This window comes from Haemaphysalis longicornis, unplaced genomic scaffold (genome assembly GCF_048455015.1).
Source record: "Haemaphysalis longicornis isolate Haplotype H1 unplaced genomic scaffold, Haemaphysalis longicornis Haplotype H1 scaffold_2, whole genome shotgun sequence".
Taxonomy (NCBI): Eukaryota; Metazoa; Arthropoda; class Arachnida; order Ixodida; family Ixodidae; genus Haemaphysalis; species Haemaphysalis longicornis.
Genome location: NW_027526295.1, coordinates 88,196,986 through 88,218,643, shown reverse-complemented (window position 1 = coordinate 88,218,643; position 21,658 = coordinate 88,196,986). Strand labels below are relative to the sequence as shown.

The window sequence follows — 21,658 nt, the reverse complement described above, 5'->3', positions numbered from 1 at the left end:
TAGGCGGGAAACAACAGACGTTCGATAAGTCTAAACCTTTACCTATTTTCTTTGTAAAAACGTTGTTCCAAACACTTTACCCATCGTTTAAAGCACTTACATACATGCTGCCAGCAGCCGTACATGTACCACAGCGTAAAAATTTCAGTATTGTGGAGCTGGCTAGTGTTCTCAAACAATGTTTACAAACAATTTAATGATTTTCTAAAACTGGCATCATTGCATTGCACGCAGAAGAAGCGCCCCCTCCACCCCCCCTTCCCCCAAGGAATAAGGTGCCGAGCGGCAGTACTGCGTAAATGTGCTGGTAGGATGAAATGTGAACTACTTTATTAGTATTCTTGGGGAAATGATTCAAATATTTAAATTTTTTGTGGCATTTAAACACCTTTTTTTGCCTTATTATTATGTGATATTGATACCCATCCCCCGCCTCACCATTTACAGAAGATACTTTGCGGGCATACCTGAACACATCACATCCATACTAGCTGTCGCTCTACTTTTTTTTTTTTACGAAACACACAAGGTCGCGAGTTCGATTCCCGGCCGCGGCGGCCGCTTTTCTGATGGAGGCGAAAAGCAAAAACGCCCGTGTGTACGAGATTTCGGCGCACGTTAAAGATCCCCAGGTGGTCAAAATTAATCCGGAGTCCTCCACTACGGCGCGCCTCATCGCCTGCGTTGCGTCGGCGTGTTAAACCCTACAATCAGTACTTTTATGAAACAAAACCCGGGAATTCCAGTGAACATGTGATTTATTCGTGTACACAAATGCTGCGCCTACAGAAGCAATTTCACTAATAAAACCCTACATGGAGAACTTGCTGAGGACTGTCGCTGACTCGCTGTTATCTTCATGACTGCATTCGGTTTCAGCCTTTCCCAACCATCCCGCAGTTTCATTCATAGTAGTCATTCATGCTTTAAACATTTGAACTGAAAATTTATGCGAATAAAAACAATCAGCTGACGAAGAATCAGGTCTGTGGGGCGACGTTTTATAAAGGGCGTTCCTTGCCTGCTGTTAGTGTAATACGTTAAACCTTTGCACTGAAAATGTTTGCGAATAAAAAAAATCAGCTGACGAAAGATAAGGTCGTTGGGGCGATACTTTATAGCAGGCATTACAGATTTATTTCTACGAAAAGTTTGTAGCCAAGTCGTGATTTCCTACTAGGGCAGAATTTAATTATCGTGTAAGAGTGACACAACACTGCGCAATAGGCCTGGACTTGTTTTTACTTGTCATTTAAAAAGCACTGCTTCGCAAGAACAAAGACGGCGGTAGCCGGCCCGGCATCGTAACGCTGCACATTTTTCGCAATAACAGCATAAGTTTTGTGTCCAAAAGTTCTCATTTCGGAAGAGGCATGCAAGGTTCGACGAAGTTGTGGAAAGCGTGCACGAATAAATATAAGTTATGAACCAAGGGTGAAACTTTCCCACGCAACGACACTACTCTGAAACCCTCGGTAGTACCTTTGAATGTATCAGAATACTCGGGGCCCTTTAAAGGAGCCATGAAGAGAAAATGTAAGTTGGTTTTATTCGAAAGATTTCGTGTTTTATAGTGCCCCCAGCGCTTGTCCGGATACAAACGGTGCTTTATTCACTGAGAAATTAAACAATTTAGGTGAAAATTTCGATTTTCCCGCTCAATCGTGCGTTTTCGTGGTCCCAAGTGACATCACGGGAACCGACCGTTCTGCAGCCTAGAGTTCCTTCATTCACGCATCCGCCGTACAGGGTAGAGACACGTAACGCTGGCGCCGCCATGTTCGGTTGCTCGCTCGCCGCCGAAGCAAGTCATTGTGTCAAAACCGCGCTAAAATTATCGCCGCAACGCGGTTTACTGAAGAAGTTTGAATCATATTGTCTGTTTCGCGTTGCTAGGTCTCGTGGGAAACGAAAAGAATAACGCGTTGAGCCCGTTGGCCCAATTGCGGCGGCACGGGACCGTTCAAAGGTTGTCTCCACCCTGTAGCGGTGTTGGTTTGTTCCCACGTTTCTTTACGTTCCGTAACCTAAATGGCGCCACCATACCGTGGCAAGCGTTTGGTTAGTTTTTGCCCGCATTTAAACCTGGCTTGTTTTTGTTCTGGGAGAAAATATTCGTTCCCTGAAACAGTGCTCGCTCGACAAATGGTTGCTTGCGTCAATCGGCCAGTGTCGTCTGAGACAACCCCAAGCCCCATAGTGCTGTGCAGCTAAACCAAAGCATGCTGTGCGCAGTACGAACAGCAGAACGCATCAGTACTTCTATGTTTACATGTGCTTTCGTAACTTCCACTGTTTGTCCCATCATTCCTATTGCTTTGTAAAGAATGTGCCCTAAATTTAAGCGCAAATCGCTCGTTCGTCTAGTTTGTAAGCTCTACCTAATTTGCGTCTGCTTCTGCCAGCCTCCGCCAATCGCAGAGCTTAGCCCATGTGACATCACAGGTTCTGTTGCGGGAAATGAGCTGGTGGGTCGCATGACCATTCCCGTTTTTCCTAATTATGTAGCTTATTTGAGCGAAGTTTACGTTAAAAGTGGTGTCAGTATGATTCTAACGAGACAATCTTTTGAATGAACCAAACTTGTGTTTTCTCTTCATGGCTCCTTTAAGCTGCGCCAAATATTGCCCACACGGGTGCTTTTGTATTTAATAAAATCAAAAATAATGGTGCGCTAAATATTTCTGGCAGATGAAATAGCTTCGCGCTCAAAAAATAAATGTTAACTTACGATACAAACGGATGAGGCTTTGGTGAAATGCCGCTTGTCGCGCTTGATTTTCGCTGTCCAAAGAAGCCTTCTTTTCGATCCCTGGGCAAGTGCTAGAGTTTTCAGCCATTCCTATAATAATTTTTGCCCTGCGGCCCGCAGCACAAGAGCATGGTGATGGCAACGATCGCATAAAACTGGCAGGGAACGAGCATCGAGCGAGCAACAGCATGCACACCAAGCGCCGGGGCCCGGCCGGAGGAGTCAAAATGGCGGCCACGCTACCGCCAAGGCCGCCGCGGCGGCACCTGCCCTTTCAAAAGCTGACACCACTCTAAGCGGGGGCGCGCGCATCGAGGCACTCTACCCCTCCGTGACGTCACCTTAGGGATTCTCGCATTTGTCGTCTGCTTCACTCAGGATCGCTCTCCCTGCTGTTTCTTTGCGCTCGGTCAACGTCTGATGCTTGTCCGCACCAGAATTCGCGTGTGGGTAACTTTTTATCCTAATAATAGGCTTAAAATCGCATACACTAGCTCATGGTGTCAATTAAAGTATAGTTTTGGATACCGCTACGGGAGAAACATTGCCGGCGCCACCCCATTCCTTGCGAAGCCGGTCCTGTGCGGAGCGCGAAGAGTCGGAGCTAGGCGTCAGCTTCTCATGTAAGCATTGGAACAAAAAGAACAGTCAGCTGCTAATAACCGACAACAGCGAAAATGGAAGACCAAAACAAATTCTAGGCCTTCAGGGCTGTCGGCTTTGGCAGAAGGCATCACGATTCCCGGTAATCATAAGGTAAAACAGTTTTTGCAACCTTGCCGAACACTCGAACGCGTTTTGTCACATCACTTTACGTTGTCAAGGCATGAAAGTTTGCCGACATGCACTATAGACTGCAAAAACTGTAGGTTGAGTTCCAAATAACCTAGTGTGTATATACGCGCGTGCTGATTCTATACCAGGCATATAACCAGTATGGAGGTTAATTGAGCAAAACGAGTCACTTCTTCGTTAAATTTATAGTAACACATATATGTTTGTTAAGACCTGGAGGGATATTTCGGAACATTTTGCACATCCATATCTTCCCGATATTGGGATAGGCGTTATAGGAAAAACTGCACTCAAGAGGAGGAGGAGGAGTAAGGGGAGGAGGGGAAAACTTTGTTTAACAATTAAATCAATCTGGTTAGTGGGCCGGGTCCTCACTCCAGGACAAGAGAGTAAAAGTAATTTTCTTCAAATCATAGAACGCCATCCCGAGTAGAATAGGATTTGTTCTTCGCGCCTGGAAGGGTTGAAAAGCAATAAAGAGCTACTTGGAATTCTTCTTCGGTTTCGAGTCTTGTAAATATGCAGGTATACTTTTTATTACGTTAGTTAGCGAGTATATCATGCCTTCAACACCGTAATCATGTCATCATTGTTCGAGTTGAGAGTCAGTTCGTTATGATAACGATATAATTACGATAGAAATTCGGAGCACAAAAGCCGCCTTCGAGTACTGTGGACCACGTTGTTTAGGGTGCGATCGCGGTGGCGTAGCACAAACCTTCTCATTGTATTTGCATGCGAATAAACAAAGCACGCTGCGGATATGCACCTTCTTGCACGCAGTCGAAATGAAAGCCAATTTGTGAAGAAGGGAATGTATGCCATACAAAATGAAGCAAATATCCACACGACCTTTGGAACGCTCCCAAACATCCCGAAACCTCCTAATAAGAAGTTGGTGACGGCGCAGAAAAATCAATGCGTTGGGCAGAAAAAAAAAAGCAAGAAACATTCATCCGATACAAGACAACGACGAAAGAAACAGAAGAAAGCCGCTTTATTTCGATCCTGCTGTGCGATGAGCGTGTAGAGGCCGCTGCTTGGTACGTAGTATTAGACTGTTGAGTCTTCATAGGAGCATCTGAAAAATACTGTAGGGAAGCCTACGCATTTTGAATACTTATCGAGCTCTGATCGCTGATCCTCGCGAATAAGCAAGAAAGGACGAGTTACACACGATCTTCTGACCGATACTCCGAAGAAAGTTGTTCTCTATCTCTTCGTGTGTTGCAAACTTGTGGGGGATACAGCTTCAAATTATTCAGATGCGTCAGAAGCTCGCAAAATAACTGAGTCGCTAGAAATACGCTTTTTTAACGCACTAAAGCAACAAAGCGGGCGATTTCTAGCCCAGGCAATGTTGCCCCTCACAAGCGGAGTGTAGCAGACGACAGCGGCGCGAATCCCTAGCCGACGTCAGAGCCAGGGGGCGCCACTCAAAGATCTCACCGCCAATAGGCAAAGAGTACGTTTAGGTCACTTGAAAAGCAGCTGCGTCTTCGTAGAGGACGCGATCGCCTGCAAGAGCTACCCAGGGACGCGGTTCTGCGCGCTTCGTCGCCGCTCTTCCGGACGTCGGCGACGGCAGCAGCATATGACCCATGTCGCCTCCAAAACATCAGGCACAAATAAATTCTACTGTCGCCTCGTTTAGACCTGATACTGGCACAATGAGTGGTTGGCTTCATTTTGCAGCGTGGACAACGAACACGGCTTCGTTTTAAATATATACGTCGCAGATAAATGTGTTTCGGGGATGTGATTACCCAATCCCGGACAATAACTAATGCCTGTTATAAGAATATAAACCATGCGAAAATGTTAAGTAAATTCCAAGCCTGTGCGTCGTTACATATGTGCCCACACACGCCATATAGCAAGAACCAAGGCGAGTTACTGAAACCAGGGGAAAAAATGCTGTGCAAGTGCGAGATTAAGAAACAGAAATGTAAAAAAAAAACAGTGCAGCTTCTGACATTCTAAAGAGGTTCGTGGAAACTTAAGGCAGGTAGGGTTCACTAGACCAACTATACGCGAAATGCACTGCTTCTTCGCGAGACATCTATGGGGGGGGGGGGGGGGGGAGGGAGGTGGACGCTGTGTACAAATGCGAAGCGGACTCATGCAATGAACGGTTTAGTAATCCCACGCACAAATCTTGCGTACACTTTCTTTTTGTTTTTCTACTTCAACGAAGAGCTGATCGTACCGCGGACGCATTTTTCGAAGTATACAGGGTAGGCTGTTCAATAATGAAGCGATGAAAGGTGTCGCTTGAAGAGTGTGGTATGGGATAAGGCCCTCTTATTTAAGTTTCTGCTTTATTCTGCAGGCTCCCTGCGCCATATGACGATATTTCGAAAAAGCATTTAGTCGCGGACGCAGATTATATTCTAAGCCCGTCTCCGCGCTGCTCGCAGAGGATATATGTTGCAGATGAATGTTTGCGGGCGCTCACCTAACGACAAGACGACTGTGTCGTGTGCTGATCCCCGAGTATAATTATGCATTGTCCATCGTACTTTTCTGAGGTATAATATTGGCAAACGTAACTGGCGTGCTGTCAGGTATGAGTGCCGGGCGCTGATTATGTAAACGCACAAAACCGATTTAAATCGCAGTGTACCGCCGTAGCATGAACATCTGATGAACCAGTTGTTACGGAGACACGGCTAGTAAATTCAGGTCGGTGTAACTACAATCAGCTCCATCATACGCCGGTTCCGCGACGCTGGACTGTGGCACACACCTGGCGCTTATACAGACCGAATATACCGCACTAAGATCGCGTCAGGAACATTTACACTCTCGTAAACACACCCCATTTGCGAACAGAGTGACTGATCCACATAAACATGTATTTCAAACGCCCTCAAACGGTAAATCTCAGTCGTGAACGTGCCGCAAAAACAGCGGCGGCACTGGGTAGCGGGGCGCGGACTCCCGCGGCTGCTTTCGAAACGAGCCGCTAGGTGGATTTCAGTGGCGCCCCTACAGGCCGCGCTCGAGGCGTATAGGAGGGACTTCATTGAGAGGGTGGCGCGACCGCGCGGCGGCCAAACGCAGCATATAAAGCTCTCCCATTCAATTACGGAGCAGTTTCGTGACCAGTAAAGCATTGAAGGACTCTGGTAAAACCATTGCAGATAAGGGATATTTGACTTACAGCAAGGGATTGACTTCTGTGTGAGCAATTATAAATAGTTGGAAGAACTCAGAAGTCTTTACCTGTTAGCGACTGAACGACCACGGAGTAATAATTCCTGAAAGAACTGCGATGAGCCGGAAACCTGAATTTGTACAGCGAAACGAAGGACCATTTCAACGCATGAGCTTTGAGGGAGAAGTCACGGCTCCGTGTTATAGTTGCCGTTACTGTCAGCATTCTTTTTATTTACGTACGTCCAGCCTTGATTGTCAAAAGGAACATTGCTGTCACTTTATTTATTTATTTATTTATTTATTTATTACACATACTGCTGTCTCGATACACGAGACATAGCAGGAGTGGGTCATCAGAAAAAGAAAGAAAAAAGAACACACATTAAGCAACATCAAGGAAAGACACAAAGCACTTCAAACATATTACAAAATATGCTGAGGCAGTTCTTTCAAAAAACGTTCAATTGGTTCTTCGCGCAGGGAACCATCTACGTTTTCGCAAATCTCAACAATGGCTGGAAAAAAGGAATGCCTGAACAATTTACAAATGGCTATTTACAATTTACAATGAGCACGCGTGTGATGAGGAGGAAAAATTGCGGTCATACCTGCCGAAAATGAGCCGTATCGCATTTTTCTGTATGCCCTCGAGCATATTTATGTCAAGTGCAGTATAGGGTAACCATACCGCTGAGGCGTACTCTAGCAATGGTCGGACGAGCGATTTACACGCGGTTAATTTGCAGTCCTTAGTATGGTGCTTGAGTGTTCGTTTTATGTAGCTCAGTTTTCTAGACGCCCTAGCGCAAATTGTTTCGATGTGATGGGGCCACTTTCGGTTTTGAGTATGGGTATCACCAACATATTTGAATGCATTCACAGGGTTTAGGTAGTGCCCATTGTAACTATAACTAAACCTTTGCGACTGTTGTTTATTGGTAAATGTCATCTGAAGAGTTTTTGGTAATTAATACTCATTTGCCACGTGGTGCTCCAACCGCAAAAGGACGAAAATACTTCGTTCAGAACATCTTGTTCATGTGCATAACTTACGCGAGTATAAAGAACGCAGTCGTCAGCGTACAATCGCAGCTTCACTAGTGTGTCCTTAATGACCTGTGTGAAATCATTAATGTAAATATTGAACAATAGGGCCCAAGTACCGAGCCCTGCGGTACCCCGGAAGTGACTGCACACGACAATCTCTGCGCATGCTCAAAATTAACAAATTGTGACCTCAAACGTAGCCAATCAGCTATCCAGCCTATTATTTGTCATTGTTAATAATATTTCTGAGTCCAGTAAGAAGTGTTCTGTGACACACCACATCAAACGTTTTCCTGTAGTCCATGAATATGGCATCAACTGGACCTCGAGTATAAAGAGCCGAAGCGATGTCGTGAGGGAATTCAATGAGCTGTGTGGTTGTAGAAAAACCAGAGCGGAAACCATGCTGATTACGCGACAATACGTTGTTATAAGTGAGGTACTGAAGTATATGTTTATGAATTTAGTGCTCTGAAAGCTTGAAACAGGTACACGTTAGTGAAATAGGCCTGTAGTTCGAAATGAGTTTTTTATTACCCGATATAAACACAGGAATTACATTGGCAATTTTCCAAACGGTCTGCATAGTACACGTCTTTAACGATTTAGCAGAAATTAGAGATAGATAACGACTATTTCATTCTGCATAACGCTTCAAAAACATGTTTGGTATGCAATCTGGCCCGGCACCATAAGAAGTGTCGATTACCTCGGCACGCTGAAGTACTGTATTTTTTCTCACTTTACTTTATCCCTGGAACCGGTGAGCATATGCGAGCGCCGCGATATCGGAGCGCGGCTTGTCCGGGAACAGTCGATGTGACCTGGGAACTTTTCACCAAGGCTGTACGTGCGCACACATCTTTGCTTAAAGGGACACTGAAGTGATATGTAAACATTGCGGGATTACTTGCGCAAATTGTAGTCCGGACTCCCCAGGCCATGTTACGACCACTCTGGGCGCGTTTACGCGATTTTATTTAGTATAAAAATTAATTCGAAAATGCTGTCCTCCTCTCTTTACGCTCGCCCATTTTCTGCGGCGTTTTCGTGTGACGTCGCGAGGAGCCGAGCTCGCAAATGGCTGCGCTACTGCACGGCTCCCCGGCCTTCAGACAGAGCCAGTCGGCCCAGCGTTTCGTCCGCCGGCTGCCGACGGGTCGTCGCAATTCGTTCGCTCAGTTGAAACGAAGCCAGGACACGTTTGTGAATGGAAGAATGGGCCTTTCTTTACTTGGTTAGTTTGTACACTGTATCTATCTCCAAGTCAAGGTCGCTTCACAAAAGCGCTGCAAAAGCGCACATGCGACGCTTCGCTGACTGGTACGCCAGTAGGAAAATATAAGGCCTCTTGAAGGCGGGAGAAGAGTCAGCGAAGTCAATATAGGTACTAAGGAAATAAAATCAACTGATATTTTTACCGTACAGCGTAAAAATAGGGGGCGGGAAGCACTTTCCTGCGCTGGGCGAGCGCACAGCGGTCAGCAGCACGACTACGCATCTGCGAACGCTTTTCCGTCTACGAAATGCAATTGCTAGACGTGACCTATTGTGGAAACTCGGGGGACGCTTACTGCACGAGCGCAATACAACAAATAGTCACCTAAGCTGCTTGAAATTCCAAAACTAAGTAAAAGTGTAAACTTGTTGTGCAATATATACCTTATATTACCAAGCACGGCGGAGCATTGTTTTGTGTTGTGCCGGGACGCTGTGTTCTTCTGGGACGTTTTGCAGCGGACACTAAAAAAGGACATTGACATCACCCCGTACACCATTCGCTTCCTGCCATTTGAAGATGTTAATCGGGTGCCATATGACGTTTTCGTTCTCCTAGGATTGTTTAGCTTGTGGAAGTGCCGTATGACTGATCGGCATGCGGAACCCCCTAGGCCGACCAAGTGCATCTTTCGGGAACAGGCGGCGTTGGTGCGGAGCGTTTATGCTGCGCAGAGTGATCCACCAGAGTGGCTGCCTCTTTTGGATGCGTGCGTTTGCTTGCCTGAGTTTTGATCTTTGTTCGACTGATGTCCTTGCCCTTTGCCGTCTGTTAGTGTTTGTATTGTGTGTTAAGTGTCTTGTCTTTTGAAGTTTTATAAAATTTCCATGCATTAAAGAAAAAAAAGCGTCCCGTGGTTGAGTGGTCTGGGGCGTTAGGTATGTTGCCGCAAGTGTTGTGCAAGTCACGAGTTCGAGTCCCAGCGGGTACGTGCTTTTTTTTTGTTTTGTAAGCTAACTTTTTCGTTTTCTACCGATGTTTTCTACATTGAGTTCACCTTTTTTTGGGCCGCAACGTTCATGGCTCCACGAACTAATTCACAGAACGCGCGCAGGCTGGCACTGGCGCGCTAGCGAGTTCTCGTTGGAGTTCTGTTGCCATAAGCACCGACTGCTTGCGGGCAGTGGGCACAGGCCAGAATGAACAGACCCTTGGCCTGGTGCGTACACGCTTTTTACGGTACAGGCATTTGTGAGGCAAGCTCCAAATATGGGGGGAAAGCGCATGACATTTGGGCGTCTGCGGGTACACGGAGGGCGTCCATGCACTGCGTAGGCCTCGGCTAGTGAATGCTACGATTCCAAGCCGTCCTGGGAGGCTTATCTTATGCATTTTACAGTCGGCAACATGGCAGAAGCGCGGTACGATGATTACTGAGTTATTGAGAATGCCCATCCAACAACGCCACCAGTTGTGTTTTACAGAACCAAAACCAAAACCGAAACTTGTTTGGTTGCTCACCTTGGGCATCGTCCAATCACGGTGCCCGCTCCTCCCAACGTCACAGCTTTAGTTGGTGCGGCCGCCGCAAACCGCGCATGGTAGTTTTTCTTCTTTCGCGCTTTGTAAAATAATTACCGATTTGTCAACCGGATAAACGATGAAAAGTGTGCTAATTTGAGCCAGTCTACGCAGTGCAAGCAAAAACGGGAGCTTGACAAATTCACTTCAGTGTCCCTTTAAGGGAAACCGTATGGTTATAACGGTATACAATCAATATCACTTAAATACTTCTTCCAATGAACTTGTAAAAAATGAACTGAAAGCTGCTGCTTAGTGCGTGTGTCCACGCACACGTGCACGAGAATTGCCCGATGACGCTCTCGGTGCGCGCGCACGTGGCGTACCGCAGGGACCGGATTTGGCCTCACGGTGTTGCCGGCCATCGTGTGCGTGTCTTCGTACTTCGACCGGCGCCGGTCTCTGGCCACGGGCCTCACGGTATGCGGAACGGGGGTGGGCACCTTCGTCATGGCACCGTTCATGCAGGTGCTCATCCGCCACTACGGCTGGAAGGGGGCGCTCATCATCTGCTCCGGAATCAGCCTCCAGGTGCCGCAGAAACACTGCTTAGTGCACTCACCAACGGCGAACGGGCTATGAATTGCACTTATGACTGCGTAATAACGCGATAGGTAGCGCAACGTTGCTCCGAATAGCTTCGTGCTATAATCAGTGGCTCACACGAAGTGGTTTAGAGGGAAAGGGATGGCGAGCGCCTAAAGCGGTGTGCACTTAATAATCATACACCCCTCCTAATGACGGCGATAACTGAACGCGAAGCTTTCTTCGTGTGAAATCAAATAGCGAAGGGTCGAAGCCAAAGGCACTGCGATCAAAAGTTCAAACTGCGTGCTAGTCAAATTAAAACCGTCTGCGAGTCAAAGTACAAACTCAGACGACAACCAAGGAACCCATAGCAAGAAAGCTTCATGTTCAATCATCGTCGTCTTTAGACTGAGGGTGCATGATTTTTACTCGATACGGAAGTAATCTTGTGTTCGAGAGATGACTGAAATAGCACACATGTTTAATGAACGCTCTTTTAAACACGAAAGTGTTTTATGCTGGGGTACAGCAATAACTCACCGAAGTCATATCCGTAGAGGAAAGGACATCGCAAGAAAAAGTTCCACTGACACGGCGGCGCTAGCTTTCGACCCCACGATCACTCAGCCCACCACGGGTGGTGTGAGACGCTCTGCCAACTGGGCTATGAACTCACGCCAATTTAGCTTATGAATGCGCTTTATGTCATTCCCTATAACAATCTACACTCAGGTGGAGCTACCGCCTATGAGAGGTGAAGCGAAGTAGAGAGTCGTGAGGATAATGAGAGCCGATAGTTGGCGCTAGGGCTACGGGTGTGATGGCCCCGCGTAAAAAAAAAAATTGGCCGCGTATCTGCTGCTTTCGTTGCAAATGCCGCCAAAAGACGATAGTCTTTATCGGCTTATCGATAGTCTTTATCGGCTTATCGACGATAGTCTTTATCCGCTTTATCGAAGTAAATGCCTCCCTTCGCTTTCCCGCTCACCTCTCATGTTGTTCCTCTTGCGCCGCGCTCCTCCCAAGGTAAAGACGCCAAAGGTTTGCTTAAATCATTTTAAAATTCCCGCGTTCCACTGCTCCAAACCGGGTATCTCGATGCGAACGCTGCAGTACGGCGAAGACACGCGTTAATCGAGGCGCCCTACTTCAGCGTTTATAGAACCGCGTTTCCCTACTCCACGTGCGTTGCAAGCAGAACGTGGAACCGATCTAGTGGAACCTTGCGTAACTGTTGCCGGTTGATTTCTTAAAATGGCGCCAGAAGCTGTAGTGGCGCGGGCGACAGCAGGCGACGGCGGAGGGAATTCTTTTTCTGCAGTTGATGAAGTATTTAATTTCGCAAATTCAAGTATGTTTGATTTTTTTTTATAAAAGAATATTGCAAATATCACTTCTGTATTGATTTGTTGTCTCATATTTGCGTAATGTCTTGTTCTTCTTCAACAATGTTGGCAAGTATGAACATTACACCGGACATAGACGGGTAGATTTAGCTGTGACTATATAAGACTATTGCGCAGGCATTGTGTTGCTTTGGCCGGGTGGCTGAATCGGGTCACAGACAGACAGACGGACAGACATACAGACAGACCAAAATTTCTGGGTTTAAGTAGCCCAAGAACGACTATCGTCTTTAAAAACCCTGTCAATGACGCCGACTGGCGAATCTCGCGCTGATTACTGCTTTGACGCGACGAGAGACGCCAGGTGGAAGCGGAAGGCGTTCACGCATTCACTTTCAAGCTGGGAACTCTGCCTCGCGCGTTCCACAAGCTGAGGTCGTCGCGACGCAACTATCTGCCGTACACGCCACGGAGCAGGACCGAAGTAATCGCACCTTTGCCGAAGCGACCCGCCAGCAGTACTTAGGTCTCCAAGCACACCCACAAGACAGCTGCCGATCAGCACATCATGCTCCTTTCGATGCAGCGGGCGGTCACTTCAAAGGATTCGCTGACAACCAGTTCGGTTTTGTTCGCACGGTCTGCGAGTACTTGTGATTTCAGTCGGATTTACGCAATGTTTCGGTGCTTATAATCCAGCGTCTAATGTTGTTGTGTCCAATGGCGCCATACAGGCAAAATATAAATAGCGATGTGCAAGTTCATACCGATGCACAATAAGCATTCAACTGCTCCTATAAGGCACATTTCACTTTCGTGTTTACCGGTTCCTATCATTGACGAATCAACCGTAGTTTTTGATACAAGGCCGAGCACCAGTCGCAGCGAACACAGAAGACCGATCCTCGGTCGTCGCGCATTCATGCCAGCAGCCTTTTCGCTTCTGTTTTTTTATTCTTACACCAAATTTCCGTTTTCTCACTCACCAGTTCTTATTTTACATTAACGGCTTAAGTCGTCTGAGCTGCTTTAATTCAGAGCAAACCCAGAAGAACGCGTACTACGGTAACTGTGACTTTAAAAGTTCCAATACTCATATTGAAGGTGTGACATCCAGGTTCAAGCCCGATAAGACGTACATTGAATAGCACTTTTTTACAAAGATGTGTTGGTGAGCTTGAACGCACAGGGCAAGCACACTGGCTGATAGAAGCTTCTACAATACAGCCGTAGACTCCCTCCACGATTAGGGGTCTTGAATATTGCTCCTTCGACAAACTCAAGGTGATGGTCCTTGCAGAGAGAGCGCTTCCTAGTTTATAGTTTGAGAGGATGTACAGTTAAATGGACGACGAAGAACTAGAACTTTGATAAATTTTAAAGAACTAGCCTTTGGTGACTCACTCAGCTTCATTGGGGCCACAAAAGACATTTGTTAAAGAAAGCACAAGAAATACTGAAAGGGTTTCAAATATGGCACTGAAGAAGCGCACTATGGGCAGGGGTGATGCGTTGTGGGCCAGCACTAACATTGGTATCAGTGTGTGCACTGCACGTTGGCATTAAAGTGATACAATCAAAAGAGACAGGAGGCCCCAGTTTCTTTCCCTCAGTAACATTTCTTGGCGGTTGCTTTGGTCGGTGGTGTCCATTGGCAAAAACAAGGTTTTGTGACGCCTCATAAAAATGGCAGCATCTCCACTCCGTGGATGATGGCGAGGGTGCGGAGTACAGGGACTCGAAATGACATCCAAGTTGCGCCCCGAGTGACATCCGATCTGCGCCCCGACCGTCATTCGATTTAAGCCGTGAGTTGCACCTTGATTATCCCCTAAATGAAACTGTGCAACTCACGGCTCAAATCGAACTTCGCTTGATTTTCGCTTGATGGTGGTGTGCGCACGGATGGATGCGGACGGACACTGGGAGGTCCTAAGGTACTCGGCACTGTTACAGGTGTGAGGGAGTAAGCCGTTTGACTCACGGGCCCTAAACTCACGGTCGTAGCCAAATGGGTAAAACGACTGATACTAATTCTGTCTGGTCTACCAGACACAGGTTCGAATCCTGCCGGTGCGTGTGATTTTTTTGCGATTGTAAATGCTATGCCCACGGACGCGGACGGACATTGTACAGTGGTGATCTCGCTAAGGGTGAACACGGGAGCGCGCGGCCGGCGGTACTATCAGAGCAGCCTAGTTTGCACAGCGCGAACCATCACGCATACGCTGTGCGGGCCGAGCGATATTTTGCTTTCAGCGCGCGCATCGCGTCATCGGAGCGTCTGCTCGCCGTCTGCTATGTTGCGTCTCGTATGCTAATGGTACCTTGCGTTGATCCGCGATTCCTGGATTCTTGCATGAAAACGCCCAAATATAAAAACGTAGAGGATGATAGTTTTCTCCCGTATATTGAATGAATGTCGTAGCGCCTGCGCGCCCCCTTTGAGTGACCACCTTCGAAGCCTTGAATTGCATGCTTATATGTGCATTCAAAAGACTTTTTGTAAGCACTTGCAAAAATTAAGTGCTGTTAAAATCTGCGTGATCTTTCGATTGAGTTTGTTTGAAACAAGTGGGCGAGTTACGCTCCTGTGCCGAAACCATTGTATTGGAGCTGGAAAACGAATTACCGCTCACACGAAAACATTTTTCATGTGGATTCTAGTTTCCACTCATTCATACAGTGGCTGATAGCTCCAGCGCTACACGCGCGATAAACATAGCAGACGACGCGCAGACGCTCTGATGACGCAGTGCGCGCGCTGAAAGCATAGTCTCGCTCGGCACGCACAGCGCATGCGTGATGTTTCGCGCTGGGCATGGTAGGCTGCTCTGATAGTACCGGCGGCCACGCGCTCCCGTGTTCACCCTTAGCGAGATCACCACTGTACGGTCCTAAGGTACTCCGCACCTAAAATTGTCGGAAAGTGGCGAAGGAACTTCTTGGCTTCTCAAAACAGGGCGTCGTTGCTGGCTTCCTTATGCGGCCGATGGCGTCTGCGGGAGCGGGCAATGGCCCCTCGGAGAGCGACAGCAGCGCCAGCAGTATGTACGAGCCTTCCGAGCTGGCCTCCGCGACGCGGCCGTTGCGTTCTGTGGCCGTGTACGACGTGTCCTCCACCGTCCGCTCACCTCCCACCTTCGTCGCTGGTCGCGCGAGCCCTGCGACGGGGACGCAGGCCACCGAAGGCATCCAGCTGACCATGGTTCCCGACCCGAGAACACCTGACAGCAGCCTCCAAGTGAGCGACATGTGTTTGTCAGCGGAGGGCAAGCTTAATTTCCAATTTCGCACTCGAACCACTAAAGCCACAGCTGCCAGGCTGAGCTTTGGCATTTACGTCAGCCGGTTTCTAACGAAGTCAGCAAAAACATTAAAGCCGTTTTACTCAATGTGAAAGCTTTCGGAAGTGCAAAGCACTGATTCGCCATAATGGGCTGTAGCGCCGTTATCCACTCACTGCTACCACTCAACGCATCTCAAATTTGCCGCCTTCGCAGTGCTCGCGTCCTCCTTGCCAGAAAGTGCGCCAGCTGGAGTTCTGTTCTTTTTGTGCTTGCTTTTCCTCCCGCACTTGCCGGCTTCGCATTGCCACTTTTTTTCGCTTACTATCATGAAATCAACCCAACGGGGGTTCCTAACTAAATGAACGCGGGCGCTGCAGGTTAATTACGTATATTGTGCCTCAGATGTACCTGCAGTTTTCTTTGCGCTAAACAACGGGGAGATGTATGACAAACGCCAGCGGTTCACAAGTTTCGAACGCTTATCACTATATAAACCGCTTGGCTTTCGAAGCCTCTGGGTTACGCCACGACGATAGCTGTTACGACGGAACGGCGTGTAGCTCTACGTGGGTCCAGCGGGCGAGCCACGACGACAAGGCGAGCCCCTAAAGTTCTCTGCACTTAAAAACACCAGATGACACTTGAGTCTACGATGTGTGGGAATGCGAAACCGTTATATTTAATCTCAAGCGATGTGGTGCTCCATGTAGAATAGTTGGCCTGTCGTGGCTTTTTCATTTCGTTTGCCACAGTCCTTTCTCGTAGTTAAGGGTTAAAGTCGTAGTTACTGTAGTAATGATTGTGGTGCAGTTGCCTGATCGTGGGTTTTGCTGCAGGAAGCTCCTGCTTCTTTCCTCGGCGTACGCTCGATGAGCAGGAAGCAAGAAGGTCATGCAAGATGCCCCGGCTTTCTGCAGGACGAGCACGACGAGTAGAAAGCTCCTGCTTCTTTGCTCGGAAAGCCCCAGTACTTTGCAACCCCCTAATCTAAGTTCTGGGTGTGTTGGGTTCTCCAAACAACCTTCTCCAAAAATTTAAGGTTTCAGAGAAAAGTTGACAAAAGTGTTTCAGGGCCCCTTTAAGAAAGAGTGGTTTCGTAGATGATCACCTTTTCCCGCTCTTGTAAGTGCGTTGCCCAATAGGCTGCACAACGGGATAAAGCGTTGGCAGGAGATATTTGATTGTCATTGGCATTAAAGGAACACTGAAGGCTGAATGAAATTCTGCTTTAACTGAATGATCATGCGTTTTGTAGCTCTCTCGAATATTTTTCGACGCCGGGGTGCGTTATTTGCTGAGAAAAAGTAAATAAGGCTGGCGTTCCCCTTTCTTGTTTTCCTTCAATTTTTTCGTGAAGTAGTGATCACGGCACACAGTTGGATGGAAGCACCGGGGCGTTCTAGAGCGTAAACGGTTGGCGCTAGGCACTCTCACGCTGTCAACGGTTGATTTTACGTCTCCAAGCCATGGCCGACCCCAGAGAATGTCAGGTCGAGAACGTTTCTCTGGCCGAGGAAACTGGCTTGAGCTTTTAAAATTTGACAACGACGGAACGAGAAATGCTTTTAAATTCTCGCGCGGCCGGCGTGCCCACCTTAACCGAACGACCAGCAGACCCCATCAAGCCAGCCGCAGCGAAGCCCCTTCAGTAGCGAGATATTCCGTTTCAAATATCGTGCTAGTGCGACCGCCCAGCGACGCACCGCTAAGGCGGCCGTCTTCTTTTGACGATCACGACCATCTCATTCTCTTTTCTCACGCGAACGTAGCGTCAAATGATCTATCTCTTTCCGGCACCCGTGTTGAGTAGTCCTCGTGGACGAGGCTCGGCTGGGTCTTAATGTTACAACAAAGGTAGAGTTAGCCCTGATTCACACAGCCATCACCTTCTCCGTCACGGCACTGTCACGTCAAGAAACCGCGACGGAGACCTAAACGGAGTAGCGTTCGTACTGGAGCTCTCCCTCAGTGTACAGGGTCGCCTGCCTAGTGATCACTTTAGCCTAGAATTAAGCGTGCGTAATCTGAAAAGTAAAGAAAAAGGCTTGAATTTTTGCGTGTGCTCACTTTTCGCTAAATTTAGCCGTAAAAATTTGTTTTCTGATTGGCTGGTTTACCACGGGGAGTGGTCCCGTCACGTTGACGGAACGGAAACGTAGAGCTCGGCTTCCTGTCACCGTCGCACCGTTTTCGGCGAGCAATCGCCCGAAAAACCGCCGTCCATGATGGAAGACGGTGAGGTGTCGGGGTGAAAAACGGCTGTGTGAATAAGGGCTTACACGACGCACCATTTACGGAGCATCAACGACGGCCCCATTGGGAACGGAAGAGCACAAGGTCGGATCGGTCGGCTAAACACTGCAGTAAGCACCGTGAACTTTTCTAGGCCGATGAGGTTCGAACCGCGCGCGGTAACGACTTACCGATAGCAACATCCGCACGCGGAGAACGAAAGCTGAGATGCTCAGGCGGGTCGCGTAACCATTTGCATCGCCTCTTCCTTTTCCCGCTTCCACATTGCTTGCAGAAGGTCGGGCGTTTGCCGTCGTAGATCGTCTTCGCTAGTTGCACACCAATGTTTTTCCAAAACGAAATTGAAAGCGTGATTGCTGACTGAAGCGCTAGGGAAACAGTATGAGAAGCAGCTTGTCTCGCAATGTATTAATGTTGTAGTCTGTGTTTTTTAGATAAGACGAGCTCACTGAATGTGTAGACACAATTACTTCACCTGTTCAACCAATTAGGAACGGTTAGGGAAAACATTTACAGATGCTTCTTCAATGAGCTGTCACCATTCACAACTTTTGTGACGTCACATAACGTGGTATTGAAAAGCGTACGGGGTGTCGGCACCTGTTTTCACGTTTCTAGAGCTTTCTACCTTATCAAAAACTGAGCGTAGGCGCGGGAATTGGGCATTTAGATTCTGAGCCCTGTAATCTGTCAATACCGAGCAACTTGTTTCCCCCCTTTAGCGCCAATTTAATGTAGCCGCTGTTAACACTGGTGTCGTCGATTGCGGACGCCACCTCCCAGGACCACATCCGGTTGCGTCCCGACCTCTTCTACGAGCGATCCCTTTCCGAGGAGCAGCCCCACCCGTCCATGGCCTTCTTCTCGGTCGACAGCGCCTTGATGGAGGGACCGGAGCATCAGTCGAAATTCGTCACGCTCGTCGACAACCGTAACATCGTCGCGAGGTACGCATAAGCGTGCAGACGTAACGGCCACCTCGGACCTCTTTTCTTTCCACTGGCCTTCTTATTTAGTTGCCATAAAAGTGTTTTTGTACGCGAAGCATGCCATAGCAAGCCCCTACATATTTCTGGTGAGAGTTGTTTCTATGCGCCACTTTGTATGAAGTAATTTTGTTGAGATAGGTTTTGCAGCGAAGTTGTATAATTATAACCCTTATCCAGTTCTCATTCCGGCGAAGCCGCTTCATTCGCAGTTTTCAACCTCTCGCCACCACCGATGCCTCTTTCACGAGTTGCACAATTGTGTGATAACGGCGCTAGCACCGTTACCAGCAGTTGCACATCTAGCCCGATATGGGATGGACGCGTGTTGTTCACTCGGAGGAAGAGAAGTGGCAATTGAAGATGCGTTGACGCCACAGATGCACGAATGGGCACGAAAGCAACAGAAACCCGCGGTCGCACAACATAGAGCTTTCGCCGTTGGCCAATCGAGATAAGGGCTCTTCAGACCGGACTGAATGTCGGGTGCCTGATCAGCTCTCCTGATGGGGCGCGCTTCTGCAGCGGTTCCACAGCCGGAAAAACTCACAGATGGATATGCTGGTGTCCATCTTTAGGGAGAACGTGAAGATACCTCAACCACCACGATTGGAGGCACCACCGTTAAATACCGGGGATGCCCTTCGCTTCGTCGCAACTCTTCTAGGGGTGCGCAGCAAGCGGTGCACATTACCGAGGGCCTGCAGCAGGAAGTTGCTGCCATGCTCCAGGACTAAATTGGCGGCTTCCTGCAAATATTCACGGAAGGCTTGGTCCTCCCCACCACAGGCGAAGCTGCAGGCGTCCGCACAGTGCGAGAACTTGACCATGGGAACAGGTTAAGCGCCAGGCACAACTGGAGGAAGTAAAACAGACAGGAAAGGGGCGCACTAACAACTAATATTTATTCGTTCCGAAAGCGATTATAAAGGCACGAAAAAACACCATGTGACACTAGTTGCACCACGTGTGGAAACGATTGCAGCTGCCGCACTTGCCTAACTAATCATCCAGATAATCCACCTCACTCGAAAGAAGGTCAACTGAAGGTTTGCTGACACACCGGTCCCCCATCTTTTTTAACCGGTCCCCCATCTTAGTTAACCGATGCGGACCCAGGCCTCCTGTCTGCAGCAAGAAGCATGCCACTGCGTTTGTGGAGTGTTCAAAAAACGTAGTATATCAGATCCCCTTGAAGTGTGGCCGTGTATACGTAGGACAGACGGGGCGCTGCCTCAACGACCGGTTACGTGAACATGCGGCGACGCTGAAGACGGGAACAGGAAGCAATCTGGCTCTTCACTGTAAAACTGACTGCAAGCCAAAGGGCTGCGAACCAGCGTTTGAGAGGACCCGAGTGCTGCATTCGTATCGCAAAAAAGAAGAACGGGAAGTGTTCGAGGCCTACGTCATAAAAAAGATGGGGGACCGGTGTGTCAGCAAACCTTCAGTTGACCTTCTGTCGAGTGAGGTGGATTATCTGGATGATTAGTTAGGCAAGTGCGGCAGCTGCAATCGTTTCCACACGTGGTGCAACTAGTGTCACATGGTGTTTTTTCGTGCCTTTAAAATCGCTTTCGGAACGAATAAAGCTTAGTTGTTAGTGCGCCCCTTTCCTGTCTGTTTTACTTCCTCCAGTTGTGCCTGGCGCTTAACCTGTTCCCATGATGAAGTACCAACTAGTTCGCATCGACACATTAATTCAGAACTTGACGTCAGCCGGGTCAACCGCCTGCCTTTCCCCGCTCTGATCACATGTGCGAACTGGCTGGACTGTACCTGAATGCTTCCCTCGTCATCCAAAATGAGCTACCAGAATCCAGGAACAGTGATCCTCCGGGACTGAATATCTGCCCTTTGCGGCTCCATGCGGATTACCAGCCGTCCAGCAGCAGCGGTCGCGTGGAGCGGTCCCTCGCGGCGAAGCTGCACACTGAGGCTTTCCGGGGCTCTGACACCAGGCTGCACTGGCTTCCGGCCCACTCCAGCGCTGAGGGAAGCGAGGCAGCTGATGCTTTTGCGAGGGGCGCCACCAGGCAGGGCCTCTGTCTCTTGGTACGTGACTGCACTCGATGCAGACTGCAGCGTCCTGGACAGCGAGGTCGGGGTCATGTACCCTGACCAAAGGGTCCTCAGATTCCAGGCTCCGCAAACACTTCCCCTCCGAATTTGCAGAAATGCTAGTTTGGCTCTCCTCCGGCCGCGGCTGAAATGCCGCAATTCAGCAGCCCTGCTATACCGCTTAAAATTCTAGGAGTCGCCCTCATGTACCGACTGCACTGAATCGGAGCCGCTGACGTAGCTCTTTGTTCCTGTTTCTACCACGCTGGTACAATGACCGACCTGCCGGGTGCTTTACAGCAGCTGGGACTCCACAGCCCCAACCTAGGGGTGCTTCTGTTTTCCATGGGCCCCTAATTTCTCGCTTGGAGGCGCTGCGCCATGTTCTTATCTTCCTAGAGGAAAGAAGCTTCAACCCGCAATTGTAGTGCATGTACAAAAACCAGTGGCTCGGAGTGCTGTCTAGTAGTGTCCAACAACTCTGTCGTAACATTTGGGCTGTGCAGTGTGTGGCTTAGGTGTTATGTGTTTCACCGTGTAAGCTGCGCTCTCCCACCTGCAAGTAATTAGTCCCGCTACTGCCGGCCTGCATACTCATGCAGAGTCCTTCCTCTTCTGTCTTATTCACTCCACTATAT

The 21,658-nt window shown here is 48.5% G+C and overlaps 1 protein-coding gene across 1 annotated transcript in view; it reads left to right on the top strand.

The window, feature by feature from the left end:
• Window positions 1-21,658, top strand: part of LOC144169029 (monocarboxylate transporter 13-like) — a 43,463-nt gene that overhangs the window by 6,514 nt on the left and 15,291 nt on the right. Inside the window, exons 3-5 of the mRNA XM_077698022.1 lie at window positions 10,888-11,087; window positions 15,393-15,674; window positions 18,757-18,920. Of these exons, the coding sequence (XP_077554148.1) occupies window positions 10,888-11,087; window positions 15,393-15,674; window positions 18,757-18,920 (646 nt within the window). The remainder of the gene's footprint in view (window positions 1-10,887; window positions 11,088-15,392; window positions 15,675-18,756; window positions 18,921-21,658) is intronic.